The following is a 19,160-nucleotide window of genomic DNA, read 5'->3' on the forward strand; positions in this document are numbered from 1 at the left end:
AATGGGTTTCTTTGGAAGAATAGGAAACTTCTTTCGAAATGTTGGAAGAGGTATATGGAATGGAATAAAATCTGTCGGAAGAGGAATTTGGAACGGAGTCAAAAATATTGGTAAAAGAGTAGGTCAGTTTGTTGGTATTATACCTAAAGACCCTGAACCAGAAGAACAAGCTCCTGTTATACAACAGCCTGAACCTGCACCACAGTCTAGTTGGCAACCAAATCCAACACCTCAACCGTATTAAAAAATCATATTTTTACCGTTCGATAGTAGTTGTATATGAAACTAAGTTCTAAGTAAAACGCGTGGTATAATGGAATTATTCTCTTTCTTCCATCTGTAGTAAACCATACTTGAAAGTCTGAAATACTTCCACTCGGCGGTTCATATAGCTTTGTAGGTTTTTCGTAAAAGTCATTTGCCAAGCATAAGAAAGAGTTTTGTGCACCAGAAAATGAAGCATGAACTATAATAGCATCTTGGTCGAAAACATTTTCATATGTTCCATTAGGGTTTTCGACTTCATAAAAGTTCGGGTGTACTGGATATGCTGCAGGCTGATTTAACATCCTCAAAAACCTATACCATGCCAAGTTGTTATATTTTGTAGAAATATAAACGTTTTCTCCAAGGTCTTCTATTCTATCGATTTTAACAGTTGCATTTTTCCTGTCATATATAATATCGAGATGGTACTCTCCTTCGTCAATGTTAAACTGGTTTGCATATTCGAGATAGATATCGTTTATTTTTTCTTGAAAAGCTTGAAGAGTTGTTTCTAAGTTTACAAGCAAACTAACTTGTAAAAGTTTTCCCTGTTCAAATTTCTCATACGTACGTTTTTCTTTGTTATAGTATCGAACTTCAAAACCGACCGTAAATGGGAAACCATGTATGGCTTCTGAAATGAACTTCATTCTACGAAAGCCAACAGCTTTTGTGACGGATGGGTCTCTTAGCCATCTCAATGGGTAGTCAAAACGATAGCCTTCATGCTTTACGGTCTCTGTCTCAAACTTTTGACCGACATTAGTAAAAAGTTCATCTAATGGTTTAGTTGTAGCAACTCTTGAATTTTCTTTTTCTATTGAAAGCATATTTTATCTAGAATAAAAATGTCGAAAGAAACAGCGTCTATGAGAGAAATACAACACAACCGACAACTCATTATACAAGCTCTAAATAAGAACACAACAAACTTTTCAAACTATTCTAAGATATCTGAGTCATTGAAAGAAGGAAACTTAAAACTGACAATGAACCCAATGACAGATGAGTTTCTGTTTCAAGACAATAAGAACCATACTGTCTGTATAAATCCAACAAAAGGAACTTTAAACGAGAAACCTATAAAAGAACTTCTTTTGAAAGCAGATGTTGACAACAAAGCTGACAAAGAGTATGTCATTGAAAAAGTTCAAGAAGAACATGACAGAGCAGATGCAACATATGCAACAAAAGAACATACTCATCCTGAACTAGCAGACAAAACATATGTTGACAATAAAATGTCAAGTGAAGTGACAAGAGCTGAAAACGAATATTCTAAAAAGACTCATACACATACCATTGCAAATATTACAAACTTACAAGAAACCTTAAACAGGAAAAGTGACGTTGGACATACACATACCATTGCAAATATTACAAACTTAAACGTTAGCCTTGAAAAGAAAGCAGATAAAACTTATGTCAACAGTGAGTTAGAGGAGAAAGTAGATAGGGGTTGTATGGCTAGTGCGTTAGTGAAGAAGGCAGATAAGGAATATGTGGATGAAAAAGACAATGAAATTAAAGAAAGGGTTGAATTGTACCATGAACGGACAACAAAGATTTTAAAAACTAAAGCTGATACAGGATGGGTTTCAGGATGTTTAGACCTTAAAGCGGATAAGAACCATACACATACAAGTTTTACAACTTTTACAGCAGACGACATAGTATTGAACTTTGACCTTGGTTCAAGTGCACCTTCAGAGAATCCGAGTACAAGCGTAAAAGATACTCTTAACAATTTAGATAACAGTTGCAGGAACATTGAAGAGCATGCCAGAAACTTTGAAGCATATGAACTACCAACAATGTTAGATAAGAAAGCTGACAAAACAGAGCTTCAAACATTAAAGACAGAAATACTTCAAACAGTATATCCTATAGGTTCTATTTATACGTCAATGAACTCTACCAGACCAGAAGTAGTACTTGGTTTTGGAACTTGGACTCAAATAGTCGACAGGTTTTTGTATTGTGCAAACTCTTCAAAGGAAACAGGTGGAAGTAAAACGATTTCAGGTGAAAACTTACCTGCACACAGTCACTACATAGATTTAAGTACATCTCAAGCAGGTTGGCATAAGCATAGATTTTGGGATTGGTCAGCAATGACAAAAGGTAAAGGATATGATGTTAAAGACAACGTTCAGTTTGCTATAAATTGTTTCTGGGGTAACACACAGGGAGAAGGAAACCATACACATCGCGTTTCAGGGTATACGCAAACAACGGGACAAAGTAAAGACTACATGCCACCTTACATGACAGTTTACGCATGGTATAGAAATGCTTAGTCGTCATTTTCAACTTCTTTAGCATATTCGTCAGGAGTTGTCTTATATTTGTTAGGAACTGTCTTTGAAAGTATACCACCTTGAACTTTGACAAGTTTGAAACGAGGTCTGACAATAGTAGTTTTATCTTCTGCTTGCAGTCTGTACATTTTGCCATGTTTGCCTAAAACTTCATAATATTCTCTTGTATACTTTCTTCTATTTTTACGAACACGAATGTGAGTACCTGTCGGGTTCCCATTGTTGTCATAGTCAATAGTATTTTCATATGGGTCGCGTTTAGGTATTTCTATTTTTACTTTGTCACCTTTCTGAAGTTTGAAGCCCGGCATTCTTTCTTGTTTGTCTCTTTTGACTAAATTGTTAAATATATAGTCTTTCTCTAAGTCGGGGTTGTTTTTCATTTCTTCGGGGGAGTGGTTTCCCAAACCTTTTTGTTTACGGCTATTGTAAATATTTAAAACTTGTCTCATCTTTGCCATGGAGAAGTGTCTGTACTTGTCGTCATATGACATTTCATTTGCTTCACCACCTTGTGGTTGGTTTAAGTCTCTTAACATTTTTATACAACCGTCAATGACACCAAGAGCAGAATGGTTTTGGTCGACAATGAAATATTGGTTTACATTTTTTGAACGCAGATAGTTTTTAATATCGTCTGATTTGAAAGAACTTTCATAGTCAGATGTCAGTTTTGTTGGATGGTATTTGTCAACGAATATTGTCAAAGCAGTTTTCACATCTAAAATATTTTTGGACCATAATGGTATGGCTTCACAGTATCTTGTGTTTTGACCAACAAATATTAGCCAGTATGGTGGTCCATCTTCTCTATACCTCGGAATGTTTTCCAAGATATCCATAAACCAAGCATTTGGTGTTGAACTAAAGATTTTTACCATGAGTGCTTTCTTTGTCGCTTTAGAAACATACGGGTCCTTGTTTGAATTCGTCATTTTTAACCCATAAGAAATGGGTTTATTTGGCGCATTAGCAGGAGTCGCATCTAGATTTTTGCCCGCAGTGGGAACAATAGCCAGAGGTGCATTTGGAATTGGAAGGAAGATTTTGAGTACATTAGGTATACTGAAAGAGAAAGCACAACCTATTATACAAACTGTACAGAAAGGTTGGGAGGTAGCACGAGATGCAGCAAATCTTATTCCAAATCCTGAAACAAGAGGAAAAGTTCAAGGCTGGATGGACAATGTAGGAAGACAAGCAGGAAACTACTATAACAAAGCAAATGACTACTATAACCAAGCAGGCCACTATATGGACCAAGGTGAAAGATTCTTTAACAGAGGATATAACCATGCACAACAGTGGGTAAACAATAACCAACCTCAACCGCCTCAAACGTGGGGAATGTAAAATTTTTTACTGAGATGAAATGAACAATACAGCATTGAGACAAATGGGTTCAAGATGGATTTGTCGGCTTCCAGCAGTTACACCACCACGTGTTTGTCAAGTTCTTCCTATACCTCAGGAAGTTTTAGACCGACTTAAAAAACCTAAACAACCAGTTGAAAACAAACCAAACTAAAATTTTTTACTGAGATGAAATGACCGAAGAAGTTGAAACGGTAGATTTGACACCACAAACAAAAAGTTCAGAACCATTGTCAAAACCTGTCAAAGAACTTACAGATGAAGAGAAAAATTCAATAATAGAAAGTGCCAGGTCTGGAAATACAAACCCTAACTATAAAGTCACTTTTCATAGAAATGGAACGGCTAGTATCTCAAAAAAGAAACAGACTCTCACAAATAAAATATTGAAGTCTGAAGGAGCTTTCGAGACAACAGATGGAAAAGTTTACTTCACTGACCAACAGTTCATTATAGAACATCTCATTGACTTAGAGTCGAAATATTCTAAACTTTACAACAAACACAAAAAGTTGAAAGGAAAACAAAAACAAATGGCATATGATATTTATGAAGATGTTGACGACACAACTGTTCCTGCAGGTGAGGTAAAGTCAGAGGAACCGAAAAGTGACGAAAAACCAATAGAAGAAGAAAAACCAAAAACTGAAGATAAACCAAAACCAAAGTTTAGTTTGGAAACTAAACCAAGTCAACCTTCATTAGCTGGTATGGGTTGGCGTCAAAGACTTATGGCAGCAGGCGGTTATGTAAAGTAAAGAAAAAAAATATTTTTTTATTTTTATAAAAATGCCCCCATATAGAATGGATAGAAAGTCTGCTAGAATAAAAGCAGAGTTGCAAAGATATGGTTGGAGAGTTTCGAAGAAGTTTAAATATAGGAAGGGAAGACCCATAAAAGTCTATGACAAACTGGCTGGTCTTCGCTACGAAATGGATTTGGAAACAGCACGTGCCAATTATCCAAACAGACTAGAGAGGTTAGAAGAAGAACGTCTTATGGACATGCCTTTCGATGTTAGTGAACCTCAAGTTGAGGGACACGACGGCTTTGCCAGATTCTACTGGAAACATGACGAACAATTGCATCCTTTGAGAAGGAAAAAAGGAAAAGGTGAAGACACACATGCTCCCATGGAAAGAACAAGATATGCATATGAGAAGTATCGTGAAGTTAGAAGTCAAATTACTTCTGGTCGAACCTTTACAGTAAACTTTGACGAAGGAAAGAACAAAGAAGGCTTCATGGGTGTACTTGCTGCCATACAAGATGGAAATAAGAAAGGATACAATCTCAGATTGACCATAACAGATTTGGAGGGTCACATTTACTATGCACATGGCAATGTCACAACAGCTGCAATGCTTCTTGACGCTTTCAAGACTACAAAGAGAGAACAAATGGTTGACTCCGACTCAGACATTTTGAATGCAATTGAAGGAATTGCAAGTGTCAAGTTCGAATGGTACCAACCTAACCCTCAAGCAGTCAGACAACATGCTGGATACTTCCCGTTCATAAATAAGTCTGACATTGACTTGACAAGGTATGGAATTTACAATTCAATTGAAACAATTGTCAATGAACCTTGTATTCTTACATGTCTCAGGAACTCTGGTCTTGTTACAGATGAGAAAATGAAGTATCTTGAGTCATGTGTGAAGACAAGGTACATTCTCAGAGGTCAATTGGCAAAAATTGCACCGTTGGCAAATGTCAATATCCGAGTCAACATACCTACAGCTAAAGGTTCTTCACATGACGACTATGTTGTTGAGTTCAATTTACCATGGTTGAAGATTGTAATTGTCCACAACCACTTCATGTTGAACGAAAGTCTTACAAACCCATTGTTCGGAAAAGGCAAGTGCAACATTGTCAGAGCTGTAAACATTCTTTTCGAGAAAGGTTTGTTGGAACCAATTCCAGATGACAAGCTGACAGAAACTTTTGTACCAAAAGACGAAACAAACTTTTCATTGTTAGCAAGACCAAAAGTTGTTCCGGACAAAGTTATAGTACAAAAGAAGTACACAATTCCACAAGGAGTTGGATTGTTCGGATACCAACCTGAACCAGAAGAACTTCCAATGAGGTTGCAAGAACTTCAAGATGCTATAAACAAACTTCCATTGAGACATCCAATTGACGTCAAATTGTATTGGAGAGCTTCTGAGTTAGGTCAGAAGGTTTTATATGAAACAGGTTGCTTCGACGATGTTTATGAGATAACAGGAGAAGTTTCTCAGAAGATAAGAGACTCACTTGAATTTCCACAAACTGGACCAATTGGTTGCGACAAGTTCGACTCAAACGAAAAGATATACTATGTCGACCTTAACGCTGCATACATGAGGTTTGTCCAATATATTCCGACTGGAATTCCAAACGAAGATGGTGAGTTCCCGGAAGGAACTATACAGTTGGAAAAGTCATACAACAACTGTATGATATTAGGAAAGCTTCAAACCCCAAACTTGCAATGACACTCAAATTGCTTATGAATTCGACATGGGATATTCCATTAAGAAACCTCAAGAGATGAAGAGTAAACATTATGAGAAGGTCGACAACTTTGTTGAAAGGTTTTCTCCTTTTGTTTTGAAGTACGAATTCACTCAAGGTCAAATGGCTTAGTAACCACATTAAAACCTATTGTCGAACATTGGTCTTACCCTCAGTTCGCAAAGGCAGTCCTTGACAACTACAACAAATTCTTCTCCGAAGTCAAATCCAAAGTGAAGGTTTACTATGAGAACATTGACGCACTCATGACGAACGAAGAAGGATACAACAAACTCATTGAAATGGGTATGGTCGGTGAAAAGATGGGTCAATTCAAATTGGACAAAATTTTCACCGAAGTTCATGTAATATCGAAAAGGAAATATTGGGGTATACTTGAAGACGGCACAGAAATAAAACATTGCATGAAGTAAAAAATTTTTATTCGAATTTGAATTAAAATGTGGGAATTCTTGGGAACGGGAAAGGCTTATTTACTTGAGGAACAGGTAAAGGTGGTGGAGTGGAGGTGGTGGCAACCAGTCCATTTTATATTCCTTCTAGCTAATTTCCGTTTAATTTCATGGTCGCCCTCGGAGTCTTTGAATCGGACAGGTCGAGTTACACCATTCTTGGTCTCAAACTCATATATAACCTGTTTGTCTGTATTTTCGTCGACTATGGCACGAGACACGAACATTGACCAAACGGACAAAAAGTGTCATTTCGGATGGTCACGCAGCCAATCGCATCGAGCACTTCGAAGAAGCCTTACGTTCCAAGGGAGAGGGTGTCTGGTGCAAGGCAGAGGTCATGAAACTCTACGAGCAGTACATCCTCAATGCCTGGGAGGACAAATCGTCCTTGGATTGGCAATTCTACCAACTCCTCTGGGACGACCTCCTACGCAACTGGGATAACGAAAGAGCCCAATTCAAAGGTCGGGAACTAATTTTGCAAATTACCCTTAATTTAACATACTTATCCAAATAAACACTTAAATTTACTTGGGGTTTCCCCCTAAAATAAAATTTTTTTACTCTTAGAACCACTCGAGGTTCTCCTTACGGTTGTTGAGCTTGTCACCGTCAATGTGCTGACCTTCGTCTTCTTGCCTGGATTTGGAACCCATTGAAATTGCGACAAGCTTGCCCATGGAGATTGAACCGCGATTCCGAAGGTTAAGGTTCAAGTGTCCCAAGTTGTTGAGGACTGGGGTAAGAACCTTGCCTGTCTCCTTGTTGCGGATTTGGTATGGGTAGGGTTGGGAAATTTCGTAACCGTCATCGGCAACAAGGGTTGCCCATGTAGCGGCTTCAGGAACTTCTTCGTGTTTCTCTTCTTCCTCTTCTTCCTCTTCTTCCTCGACAATTCCTTCTTCAATTTGGTACTCACGAAGTACGGTGTTGCATGTTCTGTCCTTTCCGAGTACCTTCCAGATGGCGTCTATCTCTTCGAAGAAACGGTAGATGAGTCTGGCAAGGTCTCGGTTCTCTCTCCTGTAAATGCGCAAGGTTTCCGTGAAATCGTTCAGGCATTTCTCATTGGAAGCTTGGTTCATGAGGAACTCACCTTTAAGTTCCTTCATCTCTGTCATAAGACTACTTTGGAGAGTCTTAATGGTGTTTGTCAGATGAGCTTTCAAATTCAGAATTTGAATTTGAACTGGGCGCTTGTCTGGCAACCTTGAAAGGACATCTTCCATTGAGTTTGGCTTCGGTGCTTGTTCGGACATCGAAAAAATGAAGTGGTTTGAGAATGACGGTTTTACTTCAAAAAGCTTGTTATGACAGTTATGTCATACAACAAGTTTAAAATAATATCTTGCTCTTCTTCTGAACGTTTGTTGTCTCTTCCGATAAAAGTTTCGAACATGAGAACCAAAAAACGTTTTTTGAGGAACCGAAAGAGTTCAGGCAAATTTTCATATTCTGGATATGTTGGGAGCAGTTCAAAACATCTGAGCTGACTTTCGGACAAAATTGGGACAATGTCAGAAAATTCATCTTTGGTCGGACTGCTTGAAGGTAAGTCCCTTACATGTAAGTAGCTCTGGTAAAGTCTTCTCATTTCTGCTAACTTTTGGAGTATAGCTTCGTAGTTTAGAAGTTTCAATTTAATTGTCTTATTCCACTCTTGACTTCTAAACGGTAAGTATCCATGAGGTCAAGAGTAGCTTTGGTTGCCTTAAGAGGAGCTATCTGTTCCTTGACTTCTGCAATTTTGGTTGCAATTGTGGTTTGAGCTCCTTCAAGTTCGCCGTCTATGTCGTTCTCAACACCTTCAACCATAGCTTGAAACTCTTCATCGGTCCATTGAGATTGGTGTGGGACGAATTTAACTTGCTTCATTCAAAAAATGAAAAAAATGTTTTTACTCTAAACGTTAAGGTTTGAACTGAACTGGTTGGATGTCGCCTTCACAGGTTATGTAGAACGGCTGACCCGAGAAGTGAAGGAGAGACTGAATTGCCAATTTCATATGGGGTAGGGGGTTCTCCTTGTTTGGTATTTTTATCCATGGGCGCTTTGCAAAGAACTTAACAAGAGCTTCTCTTTTGGCGTCCTTTATGCCATCGTAGGCTGTCCCGTCTGGTATTTGAATTGGAATTCCAGTCGAAGTCTCGAGCTGAAGTGTAGCCCTTCCAGAAATAGTGGTGTACTTGACCTTGGGCTTCATGACCTTGCGCAAGTAGTCTTTTACGCAGTTGTTAATTTCAATTAGGTAAATTGCCTCGTCAAATCCTTCTTGCATTCCAAGTTCTTCCATCCGACAGGAAAATATTTTCCGGACAACTGGAAAATATTTTCCGGACAAAGGGAAAAATTTTCCCCGACGACAGGAAGAACTCTTCCAGTTGTCCGTCCGTAAACCATTCAAATTTTCGAAAATTGAGAACTTTTTCGTCGAACTTCAGAAAAAGTTTTTCCTTCCGACAGAAAAAGTTCTTCCTTCCGACAGAAAAAGTTCTTCCTTCCGACAGGACACAAACGGATGTCCGACAGAAAAAGTTCTTCCTTCCGACAGGACACAAACGAATGTCCGACAGAAAAAGTTCTTCCTTCCGACAGAAAAAGTTCTTCCTTCCGACAGGACACAAACGAATGTCCGACGTCCCACCAACCGAGCCGATTCCCAAACCAGAAGAACCGACAGCCCCAGCACCACAACAGTCTCCTCAGCAAGTCCCTCCACCAAATTACTACCAATTTCCACCTCAAGGTTACTACCCACCACAAGGCTTCCCGAACTACCCTCCTCCTCAGCCTATGCCTTACTTCCCCAACCCTTGGTTGTTCCAATCTCAATCTCAATCGAAGAGAGACCAAGACTTCGAAGAAGGTCTGAACCGCTTACGCAAAGAGTATGCCACAGCCCCGATGGAAGATGACAGGCTTTCAGTCTCTTCCCTCAAATCGACCGATTCGACTCGTACCACAGATTCGGTTCGTGACCGTGAAGACTACCTCAAGCAGTCTGAGAGACTCTTCATCCTACAATCATTTACAGTTGGAGCTCTCAAGAACATGCGCAATTACGAAGGTCAGACACCAGCTGGAGACCGCAAAACAGACGTACTCGCAAGAGCCGTCCAACTGGTCAAGACAAAGACTGAGATAGTCGACTTCATTCTTGCAGCTTGCCCATACAAGTAAAAAAATAAACAATTACGAGTTAAACTTTTTATTCTTTCTTTTCTGAGTTGTTTAGAGCTGGTTTCTCTTGTAGGAACCTTTCGTACTCTTCCATGGTCATGTAATTGCGAATTTGGTACGCAATTCCAGGTTCGTTGTTTTTGAACCTTATGTATGTAACGCTTCCATCCTCCTCAGGGAAGTAAGCTGCTAACATCTGACCAAGTTTTCTCGGTGACTCGGAGCTCATAAAAGTGTCACTTTTTAAACGTTAAGTTTTTAGTCTTATTTTACCCTTTGTTTACCCTTTGTTTGTCAAGGTAGTATTGGAGTGCAATTTCTCCAAATTCTCTGTGTCGGAGTTCTTCAGCATTTTCCAAGGTGTACCTGGAGAACTCAAAGAAGTTGTCAAGAAGATACTGCCATGCTGCTCTTCTGAGTTCGTCGGTATTTTGGAAGTGTTGCACCTTCGAGTCTGCGGACATGAAAAAATGACACTTTTTCTATTAAACCGTTTTGGCATTTCTCATGAGTGAGTATAGTTCTGCCGAACCATTGGAAGAGAAGAAGTACTCTTGCTGGCAAAAGACAAAAATAGTTGCCTTAGTTGTCATTGCAATTGTACTCGTAATTGAATTCATTGTACTTCTCTTCACGTACATAAAACTCAGCAATGGTATTTGCTTTAAGAAGCTACCATCTTACTAAGACTAAACACTTAGATTTTTCAAGCTTGACTTTTTACAATTTGAATTTTGTTGCTGAATTCAGCAAAAATAAAGTTTAGGTGAAGAGGTGAGATCTCACCCGTTTTTTCACCTGTTTTCTCACCCTCTCGAAAATCATGAAATTTACACCAAAAAATGTAATTTAGGTGAAGAGGTGAGATCTCACCCGTTTTTTCACCTCTTTTTTCACCCTCATGAATTTTCATGAATTTTCCCGAAATAAAAAATAAAGTTAGTTTTTTTTAAAAAATATTTTTTATTTTTATTGTAAGAACATGTTAGCAACAACAGCACCAAACTCGTTAGTCATGAATCCTACGTCAATGTTGGTAGAGATGAAAAGCTTCATTCCTTCTTCATATACTTTCGAAACAGAAATCCAGAAGATAAAGCAAGAACTTTTAACAAGTAATTTAGACTGTAGTGCGAAAGATGAAACAAATGAACAGTATCTTTATGAAATGCAGGATATTATTGACCATTTGCCTAAACTTCCTGAAATACAACAACAAAAACTAACTATTCCAGAATTTGAAGAAATTGAAGTCAAACCAACTGACTCAGTAGAAATAAAGAAGTTCATACGTAAGGTTAACTATGAGTTTCTTGGATTTCATTGCAACCACAAAGTCATGGACAAAGACTGCGACATGGTATATAAGAATGTTTCTGACCTTTACAAATCCGGGGAGTTTAAGACCTACGACAACTTTGTTTCGTTAGTTGCTGAATGTGTATGGCAGATAAGAGATAAAGATAAAAGAGGTAAAGTATGGAACGAACAAATAAAACCCGCAACTTTTGAGTTAAAGAAAACCATTGACGCCTTAGTTGTTCTAGCAGGTCAAATTTCAATGTACAATGCTAAAATGAACCCACAATGTTCTAAATGTAAAGCAGCAATGAGGAAATATAACTACTCCGTCAAAGAGATAGAACGTATGCGAAACGACTATGCTGACTTAAAGAAAGAAGCAGAGAAACCAGCAGAAAATAAAATGGACATGTTAGAATTTCTAAACAAAAACTATCCAACTGCTGACGATTTCCTTCTTTCAGATGTCAAGAAGAAATATAAAGATACATTCAATATTGTGAAAACTTTTGACATACTGACAGAAGAAATAGAAGCCACAAAATTGTTTAGAATTTCAAATATACATCGTACAATTCATGTAAAACGCTTATAAAAAAAAGAGGTGAGAAAAGAGGTGAGATCTCACCTCTTCACCTAAAATATATTTTTATTGAATTCAGCAACAAAATTCTGAGTAAAATGGCTTGTGTCAAACCGTTGAGTTTTCACAAAATTTAAAAAATAACGTTTACCATGTAAAACGCTTCTAAAATAACAGGTGAGAAAAGAGGTGAGATCTCACCTCTTCACCTAAATTATATTTTTGCTGAAAAATGACCAAATTTCATGAATTTCCTCATATGCTTGCTTCCCTCGGAAAACCGAGAGAAGAGATTCCGTATGAAAATCGTAAAAATTTGCGACCCAGACTTTTTTCGGGGTCGCCAAAACTCTATGAAAACAGTGAAGAACAGCGAGTAGGTAAAAAATCCCACTCGCCAAAACTCTATGAAAATCGTGAAATTTCTCTAGACAGACTTTTTTCGGGGTCGCCTAAAACTCTATGAAAACAGTGAAGAACAGCGAGTACGTAAAAAATCTTACTCGCCAAAACTCTATGAAGATGTGAAACAAATAGTTCAAGATACGTTACCTCAAACACACTATGATATGAAAGGTTGTACAATTCTTACCTTCAAAGAAGATTTGCCATTGTTAAAGGAAAAAATAACAGAGTATTTTGACAACTTCAAACAAGCAGAGTAAATGAACCATTTATTTTTACGCTTGACTTTTTACAATTTGAACTTTGTTTGCGTAGATATGAATTCTGAAAGAAGTATGAGGGTCTTGTATGACTTTGTACTTCTCCCATAGTTCATGTCTGTCAAACTTACCTGCCATGGACTCTTTCATAAGTTCCATGAAATCGTCTTCGGACAATCCGGGGAAAAGTATTATGTCAGTAAGTATTCTCTTTACATCCTTACTTAAACTCTTTGCTGTCTGTACACAAATGACAACTGAGATGTTAAAGTGTCTGAGCTTCTTAAGAATTCGACACATATCTTGTTCTCTATTCTTTAACAAAGGATGAGAAGCAAAGTCATCTAAGATAAGAAGACATCTATGAGGGTATGTCTTCCAATCGTAAGATTGCAATTTCTTCGAAATGTATTCTATCTCTTTCTGTTTGTTTCTGAAGTGTTTCTTCTCTAATATTCTCTGCATTTCCTCATTTGGGTCTTTAAACTTAGAATTTATATACTCATTTATAGCATTATACTTCAAAACTCTTCTTTGGTACTTCTTTATCCAATCTAACAACTCAGTATCCTTTATACATACTAACTTAGACTTCTTTATAATATCTTTGAACGAATTGACGGTTTGGTCAAATTGACCAGAAGTACTACAAATAACAACTAACTCATAGAATGGGTTCTTCTCATCTAGTTCTTGTTGTTGTGCAGCCATTTTAAGATAAGTGAAAGTCTTACCCGACCCAGGTGGTGCAATTAGACCTGTTATACCATTCTGAGCAAATAAGAACTTGTCATGTATAGGCTTTATCTGAGCATTTTCTAACTTCCTCTTGTTCTTGTTTAAAACATTCTCAAATTTCTTGTCAATGTCAGCAAACTTTTTTTCTAACATATTTTTAGAAAAATTAAAATTTTTATCTTTTAGAAAATGTCTAGCGATTTCGCTATCTATATTCGAGACAAACTTTTTGACAGCAAAACATCTGTCGACCATAAAATCTTACATAGTGTAAACAAGAAAGGTGAATTTGTTCTAAAGTTCTGTTTCTGGGAATATGACAAGAACCATAAAACATTACAAAGAGCAGTCTTAAAATTTGTCAATGACAGACTTGTTGACAGAGATGACACCGATTGGAAAGATGAAGTCCAACAAAAGTTCTTAGAATGCAAAGAAGACACATGCGCTGTTCTTGAAGATGAAATAGAAAACAGAATAGAAGAGCTATTAAAGGACAAAGAACTTTTACATAAATATGGTTGCGCCAAATTTGACATAACTCCACCAGAAAAGAAGAAGAGAGAAAAGAAAGAAAAGAAAGAGAAAAAAGTAGAAGAGAAGAAAGAACCTGAACCAGTTCCAGAGAAAAAGAAATTTGACATGTAAAAATAAAATTTTATTTTTAGAACATTTCTGGGTCAATGTCAATGTTCTCTTCCTCTTTAGGAGCAAACACCGGCTTAGACTCTAAAATCTTTTTACCCAATTTACCTTGAACTTCAACTATCTTAGACTCATAATATTCATAGTCGTCTGCTTTCTTTGGTTCATAAGGTATAACAAGTTTGTATGCTTTACCTTCTTCGAGTTTTGAGAACTTTCTGTCAAAATTTTCTTTGACTGCTAACAAACCTTCTATGTCTAAGTCTTCAAATTTCGCACCATTTTTAGTCACAATAGCAAACTTAACTGGTGCAATGTTCCAAATTTTGTCAAATGTAGACTTTTCAAAATTGTAGAAGTAAACATTCAAATATGTGAATGGAGCTAACTTATCTTTGACTTCTGTCATGTACTTGTTTACTGAGATGAATTTCGTCATCTTTTCTATCGGAGAAAAAAATATTTTTTTTTTAAAATTTACTCAGAAAAATTTTTCTTTGTATATACACCATTCTGAACATCTAAAAGACTTTTGACATTTGCCAAGAATGTTCGTTTAGAAGCTGCCATATAACCATACTCTTGACAATATTGTTTATACGAATCGTACAATGACCTTTCATCTAATGACACAAAGTCAGTTTCATCTATGAACAGTTCATAAACACTCTTGTTTGCTTCTAACAATGTTTGTCTCTCTTCGGTATGTGGAATTTGTCTTGGATTGAACTTAGAAATATCTAATGTCATGAAATATGAGAACAAGTGGTTGTAAAAGTCAGATGTCAAAGTTTCTGACAAAGCGTCAAAATATTCTGTATCTTGCATATGAGAATCTGACGTTCTGACAACTACATATCTTCTGTCAGAACTTTCTAACTTCATCGGAACAACATTGTTTGAAACCATAATGAAGTTTGCAACATTTTCACAAACTCTTGAGTCTTTATATTTTCTTTCAACAACTCCAACTTTGTCTGTTATAAGACTCTTCAAAGCATCTGAGTTCAAAACTTTTGTTGTATCTATACTTTGAAGTTCATTGCAAACTATAAGTTTCATATTCTCAATAGAAGAGTTAAATTTACCGCAGATGTTTTCTAAGTTTGTCATATTCGGATTCGAATAACCTTCTAACAGTTTGCACAAGATATCTGTAAAGAATGTGTTCTTACCTGTTCCTTGTTTTCCAATTATAATGAGAGCAGTTTCATTTTTAGCACTTGGATGTTGTAAGATGTTTGCAAACCAACATAAGATATACTCATAAACCTTTTCGTTTCCATTGCATATAATTTCTTTGACATGGTCTAACCAAGCTTCTATAATACTGTGTTTCCATTCTACTTGTTCGTATTTATATCCAGTGAAGATAGAATAGAAGTTTGGAGAAGGTGTATAAAACTTTATACCTCGAACTGAAAAATCTTCTAACTTTGACAATAAGATATCCCAAGCATCTAACATCTTCATGCCAACTTGTACGACTTTTATTTTCTTAAGTTTCTGTCTACATTCTTGTTCAGACACTATTGTTGCTCTTGGTTTGTTAAAGACTACATCCCATTCTTTCATAACATAACATTCTGGGGCAGAGTCAACATAAATGACTAAACGTTTCAAATTCTCGACTGCTTTGTTATAATCTCTAAATGGACACATATTTCTGAATGCTTGGAAGTCATAAAAATCTGAAACATCTATTCTGTACATTTTTATAAAAATAAAAAAATAATATTTTTTTTATTCTTGAGCTATTTGTTGTTGCATTTGTTCCATTTGTTGCATTTGTTGTTCTTGAGCTATTTGTTGTTGAAGTTGTTCTTGTAATACAATACTTTCACCAGTTGCATCTTCCAATTCGAAACTTTCTGCCGTCATTGACAAATACATAGGACATAAAAGTTTTACAGGAACAAAGTTTGCGTCAACTAAGGTTAAGTTTATGTTTGCTAAAGTGTTTGAGTTTACTAAAGCTGAAAACTCTGCATTCGAATGAACAATAGGCAAACCAGCAGAGAAAGTATTGTTTATACGCATAAGTATCTTTTGGTCATAATAGTTTCTGTCGACATTCGAATAACACTTTGAACCTAAGTTTGAAACAATATATAAAATAGGTGTACTTAAAGTCAATGGAACAGACATTCCTTGTATGACACCTTTTCCTGTTATAGGAAACTGTTGGTAGTAAAAACCAGATATAAGTTTTGTATTATAGCTCATATTGTTTATAGTAAACTCAGTCGGACATCCAAACATAATGAAACCTGCTCTAGTTGCAGCACATGTTACACTCGTCCTTAAAGTATTAAATAAGTCAACAAAACCTGTTGGTGGTATATCTGAGTAAGTATCTTCAAAGGAGTATTTTTTACCATTCACAACAATAAAGTCTTCTGGTGTCAAAAGAGCAAAACAGGCTTTAGTCGTCATTGTGTTTAAGGTTAGTTTACAATATCGTCCTTGAGGACTTTGTAAGTTTGTTGTTATAGAATTATATGACTCGGGGTTTTTAGTCGTAATAGTATAAACCATTATGTCTTCTGCCATTTACTTAGCAAATAAATTTTAATGAAATGTTGTGGTCGTCAAATATTTTTATAACGTCTGGGAAACTATATTTTAAGTTCAACGTTTCACCTCCTTTCATAACGTATATCTTGTCAATGACATTATATGAAACACCACAGCAACTAATGTCGGGTTCTATTTCTTTGATGTTTATATCGTCTGCCTCTGTCAAAAGTTTCAATAGTTCTTTCAAAACTTCATGAGGTGCAATGACATATGAGTTCACTTTTACAGGGTTGTGTTCGACCAAGTTTAACATTATACTTAAAGCTTGACAAATCTTCTCCTGAGTTTGAAGTTTGTCTTTCAGTTGTTGGTAGTCATTTCGAATATCTGCAACAGAACTTAAGTCTCTGGTAACTTCAGGATATGTTGGTTCTTTTACAGGAACTATTGTTATACCATCTTCGTCTTCGTATGGTTTTCCCACTTCAACATCTCTGTCTTTGACATTGACAACAACACTTTGACTGTTTGTTTGAGTTGGTGAATTTAACTTCACATCTGCCACCGCCATTAAACCTTTTGAAACACTTACGCTTCTATTTTTCGGAAATGACATTTTACTTAGAATAAAAAGATGGACGTATTCGAGTATCTCTTCGAATTGAAGCAGAACAAAGTTTATACTCACAAACAATACAAATACATTGACAGAATAGTTCTTTACACAAACAATGGTAAATGTTATAGAATAGCAGTCTTTGCTGAACCTAAATATTTTCATAAAGCAAAGAAAGTTGGTATAACTGAAATGGTGAAAGTTCTTGAAGCAGACAAAAATATAACTTCAAAACTGACCGATATTACTAAAGGAAAGTTTATAATACAATATTATGTCAAAACTGGCGTACTGTCAATATTTGACGGAGAGAAGTCAGTTCAAGAACAACTTACTGACCTGCTGCCAAAATCTGCTCGATGGAAGCTGTCGTTATGCCAATCTGAGGAGCCCCAGCAGGTTTCATCGAACGAATCTTCAAAAGAGCATCTTCCGTGAAAAGTGCTATTGGTTTTGTAAACTTCTTTGCTTTCAATTCATCTGGACCGTCTCTGTCACCAGTATATTGTATTTGTACAGTACCAACAGTTGAAATACCACCCATAAAGTCTTCTGAGTCAGCAAATGGAATGCCAAGCCAAAAGTTTGAACGGTCTCCATTTGTATATTGAGTTTTTTGACCTCCTGTATGAGTCCATACTTTCACATATGGCATAATAGAACTTTGCATTTCAGGGTTAATGGTTGTTGTGAAGTTGTTGTTAAAGTTCATAGCATCTAATGTCAAGTTGTATGACCTCATATCCTCAACTGTAGAATATTCTTCTCTTGGATAATATTTGCCATCTATGTTTATATGATATTTAATACCGGGGTTTAGAAACAAGAATAGTCATTTATAGTTCGTCTGAACAGTACAAACATAGTATCTGCATGTTTCATTGCAGTTGTTAAAGCAATATCTGTTCTTGCACCTGCGGCTCCTGGATTTTGGTTTCCAACTTCACCTGCAAAGTCTTTGACAGATATTTGGTGTATAGGGAACATAAGTGGAACTGCAATATATTTGGCAGCTAAAGCATTTAAATATCTGGATCCAACATATAGACTGCAAGTCTGCTTTCTATTCTCTTGCATTCAAATTTTTCGCATGTGAACTTAACTGGGTCCCAAGCAGTTCCAGCAGCATTGAAATAATAGTTTACTTCAGTGTTGAAGTTTGAGAAACCAAAGTCTAAGTCAACTTTGTCTTTGCAAAAGTCGGCGAATGACGTTTTATTTGTTCCCATTACGTCTGTAAGAGTGAATGGGTCTTGTGTTGGTGCAATGACTAAGTTATTTTTGCTTGGAGTAAGTTCGATAGAAATTTTTCCTGCCCAGTTTGGCAAGTATCTTAAAAACCTGAAGATGAGGAAAGATGACAAAGGAACTCTAAGTTTCAGTTTTACTTTAGTGGCAGCATTTCCATCTGAACCAGAAAGGTTAACATAAACTCCTGGAACGTTAGGGTCAAGTCTTCTTATTTTCTCAATAGTTGCATACTGGTCTGTTTGTTCTCTAGCTTGTGGTTGTACTGAGTTTCTCAAAGCGAACCATTCATAGTTTGCCCATGTTACTGTTTGAACTAAGTCAGAGTTAGAATATATCTTATATCCCATGAAAACTTCTGGAGCATATTGGTATCCGACATAGAAAATTCCATTGCAACCTTTCTTGTCAGACAACTTGGCAGAAGGTTTTATTTCAATGTCTTGTTCCACGTATAAGAAAGAGTTGTCAATAGAAATAATGTGAAACCTGTCGCATGCAATATCTACTGTTGTTGAAGAACCTTCACCAAACTCACCTACGTTTCCATAAGAAACAGCAGTTGTATATTCGTAAGTTCCAGGAACTATTTCTGACCTTCTAATGGCATTGTCGCATTCGTTATACCATTCGGAAACATTTCCATTCATGGCATCCAAAACTGTTGGCGTTATATTCTGAGCGGCGTACATTTCATATGGGTAAAAATATAGAATAGT

At 36.6% G+C, this 19,160-nt stretch overlaps 17 protein-coding genes and 3 pseudogenes across 20 annotated transcripts, besides 1 other annotated feature; 10 read left to right on the top strand and 10 right to left on the bottom strand.

The window, feature by feature from the left end:
- Window positions 1-19,160: part of a mobile genetic element that runs on past both edges of the window.
- TVAGG3_0915290 (serine threonine-protein phosphatase family) lies at window positions 2-244 on the top strand (the record flags this gene model as incomplete). Its single annotated transcript, XM_001296330.1, has 1 exon — window positions 2-244. One exon carries the CDS (start codon window positions 2-4, stop codon window positions 242-244), a length of 243 nt encoding a protein of 80 aa, XP_001296331.1.
- TVAGG3_0915300 (uncharacterized protein) lies at window positions 249-1,097 on the bottom strand (the record flags this gene model as incomplete). The annotated part of the gene is made up of 1 exon (XM_051251973.1): window positions 249-1,097. One exon carries the CDS (start codon window positions 1,095-1,097, stop codon window positions 249-251), a length of 849 nt encoding a protein of 282 aa, XP_051077547.1.
- Window positions 1,116-2,567, top strand: TVAGG3_0915310 (keratin-associated protein family; the record flags this gene model as incomplete). Its single annotated transcript, XM_051251974.1, has 1 exon — window positions 1,116-2,567. One exon carries the CDS (start codon window positions 1,116-1,118, stop codon window positions 2,565-2,567), a length of 1,452 nt encoding a protein of 483 aa, XP_051077548.1.
- On the bottom strand, window positions 2,648-3,523 carry TVAGG3_0915320 (uncharacterized protein; the record flags this gene model as incomplete). The annotated part of the gene is made up of 1 exon (XM_051251975.1): window positions 2,648-3,523. A coding segment is annotated over one exon (876 nt), but the record flags the coding sequence as incomplete, so codon positions are not given.
- Window positions 3,961-4,116, top strand: TVAGG3_0915330 (uncharacterized protein; the record flags this gene model as incomplete). The annotated part of the gene is made up of 1 exon (XM_051251976.1): window positions 3,961-4,116. One exon carries the CDS (start codon window positions 3,961-3,963, stop codon window positions 4,114-4,116), a length of 156 nt encoding a protein of 51 aa, XP_051077550.1.
- Window positions 4,136-4,720, top strand: TVAGG3_0915340 (phage tail repeat-like family; the record flags this gene model as incomplete). The annotated part of the gene is made up of 1 exon (XM_051251977.1): window positions 4,136-4,720. One exon carries the CDS (start codon window positions 4,136-4,138, stop codon window positions 4,718-4,720), a length of 585 nt encoding a protein of 194 aa, XP_051077551.1.
- TVAGG3_0915350 (uncharacterized protein) lies at window positions 4,767-5,730 on the top strand (the record flags this gene model as incomplete). The annotated part of the gene is made up of 1 exon (XM_051251978.1): window positions 4,767-5,730. A coding segment is annotated over one exon (964 nt), but the record flags the coding sequence as incomplete, so codon positions are not given.
- TVAGG3_0915360 lies at window positions 7,199-7,461 on the top strand (annotated as a pseudogene). Its single transcript has one exon. A coding segment is annotated over exon 1 (263 nt).
- Window positions 7,511-8,203, bottom strand: TVAGG3_0915370 (cytochrome B-C1 complex subunit 6, mitochondrial family; the record flags this gene model as incomplete). Its single annotated transcript, XM_051251979.1, has 1 exon — window positions 7,511-8,203. The coding sequence occupies one exon, from the start codon at window positions 8,201-8,203 to the stop codon at window positions 7,511-7,513; it is 693 nt and encodes a 230-aa protein (XP_051077553.1).
- Window positions 8,666-8,819, bottom strand: TVAGG3_0915380 (uncharacterized protein; the record flags this gene model as incomplete). Its single annotated transcript, XM_051251980.1, has 1 exon — window positions 8,666-8,819. A coding segment is annotated over one exon (154 nt), but the record flags the coding sequence as incomplete, so codon positions are not given.
- TVAGG3_0915390 (uncharacterized protein) lies at window positions 8,854-9,237 on the bottom strand (the record flags this gene model as incomplete). The annotated part of the gene is made up of 1 exon (XM_051251981.1): window positions 8,854-9,237. The coding sequence occupies one exon, from the start codon at window positions 9,235-9,237 to the stop codon at window positions 8,854-8,856; it is 384 nt and encodes a 127-aa protein (XP_051077555.1).
- TVAGG3_0915400 (uncharacterized protein) lies at window positions 9,573-10,124 on the top strand (the record flags this gene model as incomplete). Its single annotated transcript, XM_001295841.2, has 1 exon — window positions 9,573-10,124. One exon carries the CDS (start codon window positions 9,573-9,575, stop codon window positions 10,122-10,124), a length of 552 nt encoding a protein of 183 aa, XP_001295842.2.
- On the bottom strand, window positions 10,153-10,353 carry TVAGG3_0915410 (uncharacterized protein; the record flags this gene model as incomplete). Its single annotated transcript, XM_051251982.1, has 1 exon — window positions 10,153-10,353. One exon carries the CDS (start codon window positions 10,351-10,353, stop codon window positions 10,153-10,155), a length of 201 nt encoding a protein of 66 aa, XP_051077556.1.
- Window positions 11,107-12,021, top strand: TVAGG3_0915420 (organellar and viral DNA polymerase type B; the record flags this gene model as incomplete). Its single annotated transcript, XM_051251983.1, has 1 exon — window positions 11,107-12,021. The coding sequence occupies one exon, from the start codon at window positions 11,107-11,109 to the stop codon at window positions 12,019-12,021; it is 915 nt and encodes a 304-aa protein (XP_051077557.1).
- TVAGG3_0915430 lies at window positions 12,269-12,674 on the top strand (annotated as a pseudogene). Its single transcript has one exon. A coding segment is annotated over exon 1 (406 nt).
- On the bottom strand, window positions 12,690-13,565 carry TVAGG3_0915440 (protein of unknown function, DUF4106 family; the record flags this gene model as incomplete). Its single annotated transcript, XM_051251984.1, has 1 exon — window positions 12,690-13,565. The coding sequence occupies one exon, from the start codon at window positions 13,563-13,565 to the stop codon at window positions 12,690-12,692; it is 876 nt and encodes a 291-aa protein (XP_051077558.1).
- On the top strand, window positions 13,602-14,060 carry TVAGG3_0915450 (uncharacterized protein; the record flags this gene model as incomplete). The annotated part of the gene is made up of 1 exon (XM_051251985.1): window positions 13,602-14,060. The coding sequence occupies one exon, from the start codon at window positions 13,602-13,604 to the stop codon at window positions 14,058-14,060; it is 459 nt and encodes a 152-aa protein (XP_051077559.1).
- TVAGG3_0915460 (protein of unknown function, DUF4108 family) lies at window positions 14,077-14,496 on the bottom strand (the record flags this gene model as incomplete). The annotated part of the gene is made up of 1 exon (XM_051251986.1): window positions 14,077-14,496. One exon carries the CDS (start codon window positions 14,494-14,496, stop codon window positions 14,077-14,079), a length of 420 nt encoding a protein of 139 aa, XP_051077560.1.
- Window positions 15,801-16,205, bottom strand: TVAGG3_0915470 (uncharacterized protein; the record flags this gene model as incomplete). The annotated part of the gene is made up of 1 exon (XM_051251987.1): window positions 15,801-16,205. One exon carries the CDS (start codon window positions 16,203-16,205, stop codon window positions 15,801-15,803), a length of 405 nt encoding a protein of 134 aa, XP_051077561.1.
- On the bottom strand, window positions 18,141-19,133 carry TVAGG3_0915480 (annotated as a pseudogene). Its single transcript has one exon. A coding segment is annotated over exon 1 (993 nt).

The sequence above is a fragment of the Trichomonas vaginalis genome, chromosome I (assembly GCF_026262505.1).
Source record: "Trichomonas vaginalis G3 chromosome I, whole genome shotgun sequence".
In the NCBI taxonomy this organism is placed as follows: domain Eukaryota; phylum Parabasalia; order Trichomonadida; family Trichomonadidae; genus Trichomonas; species Trichomonas vaginalis.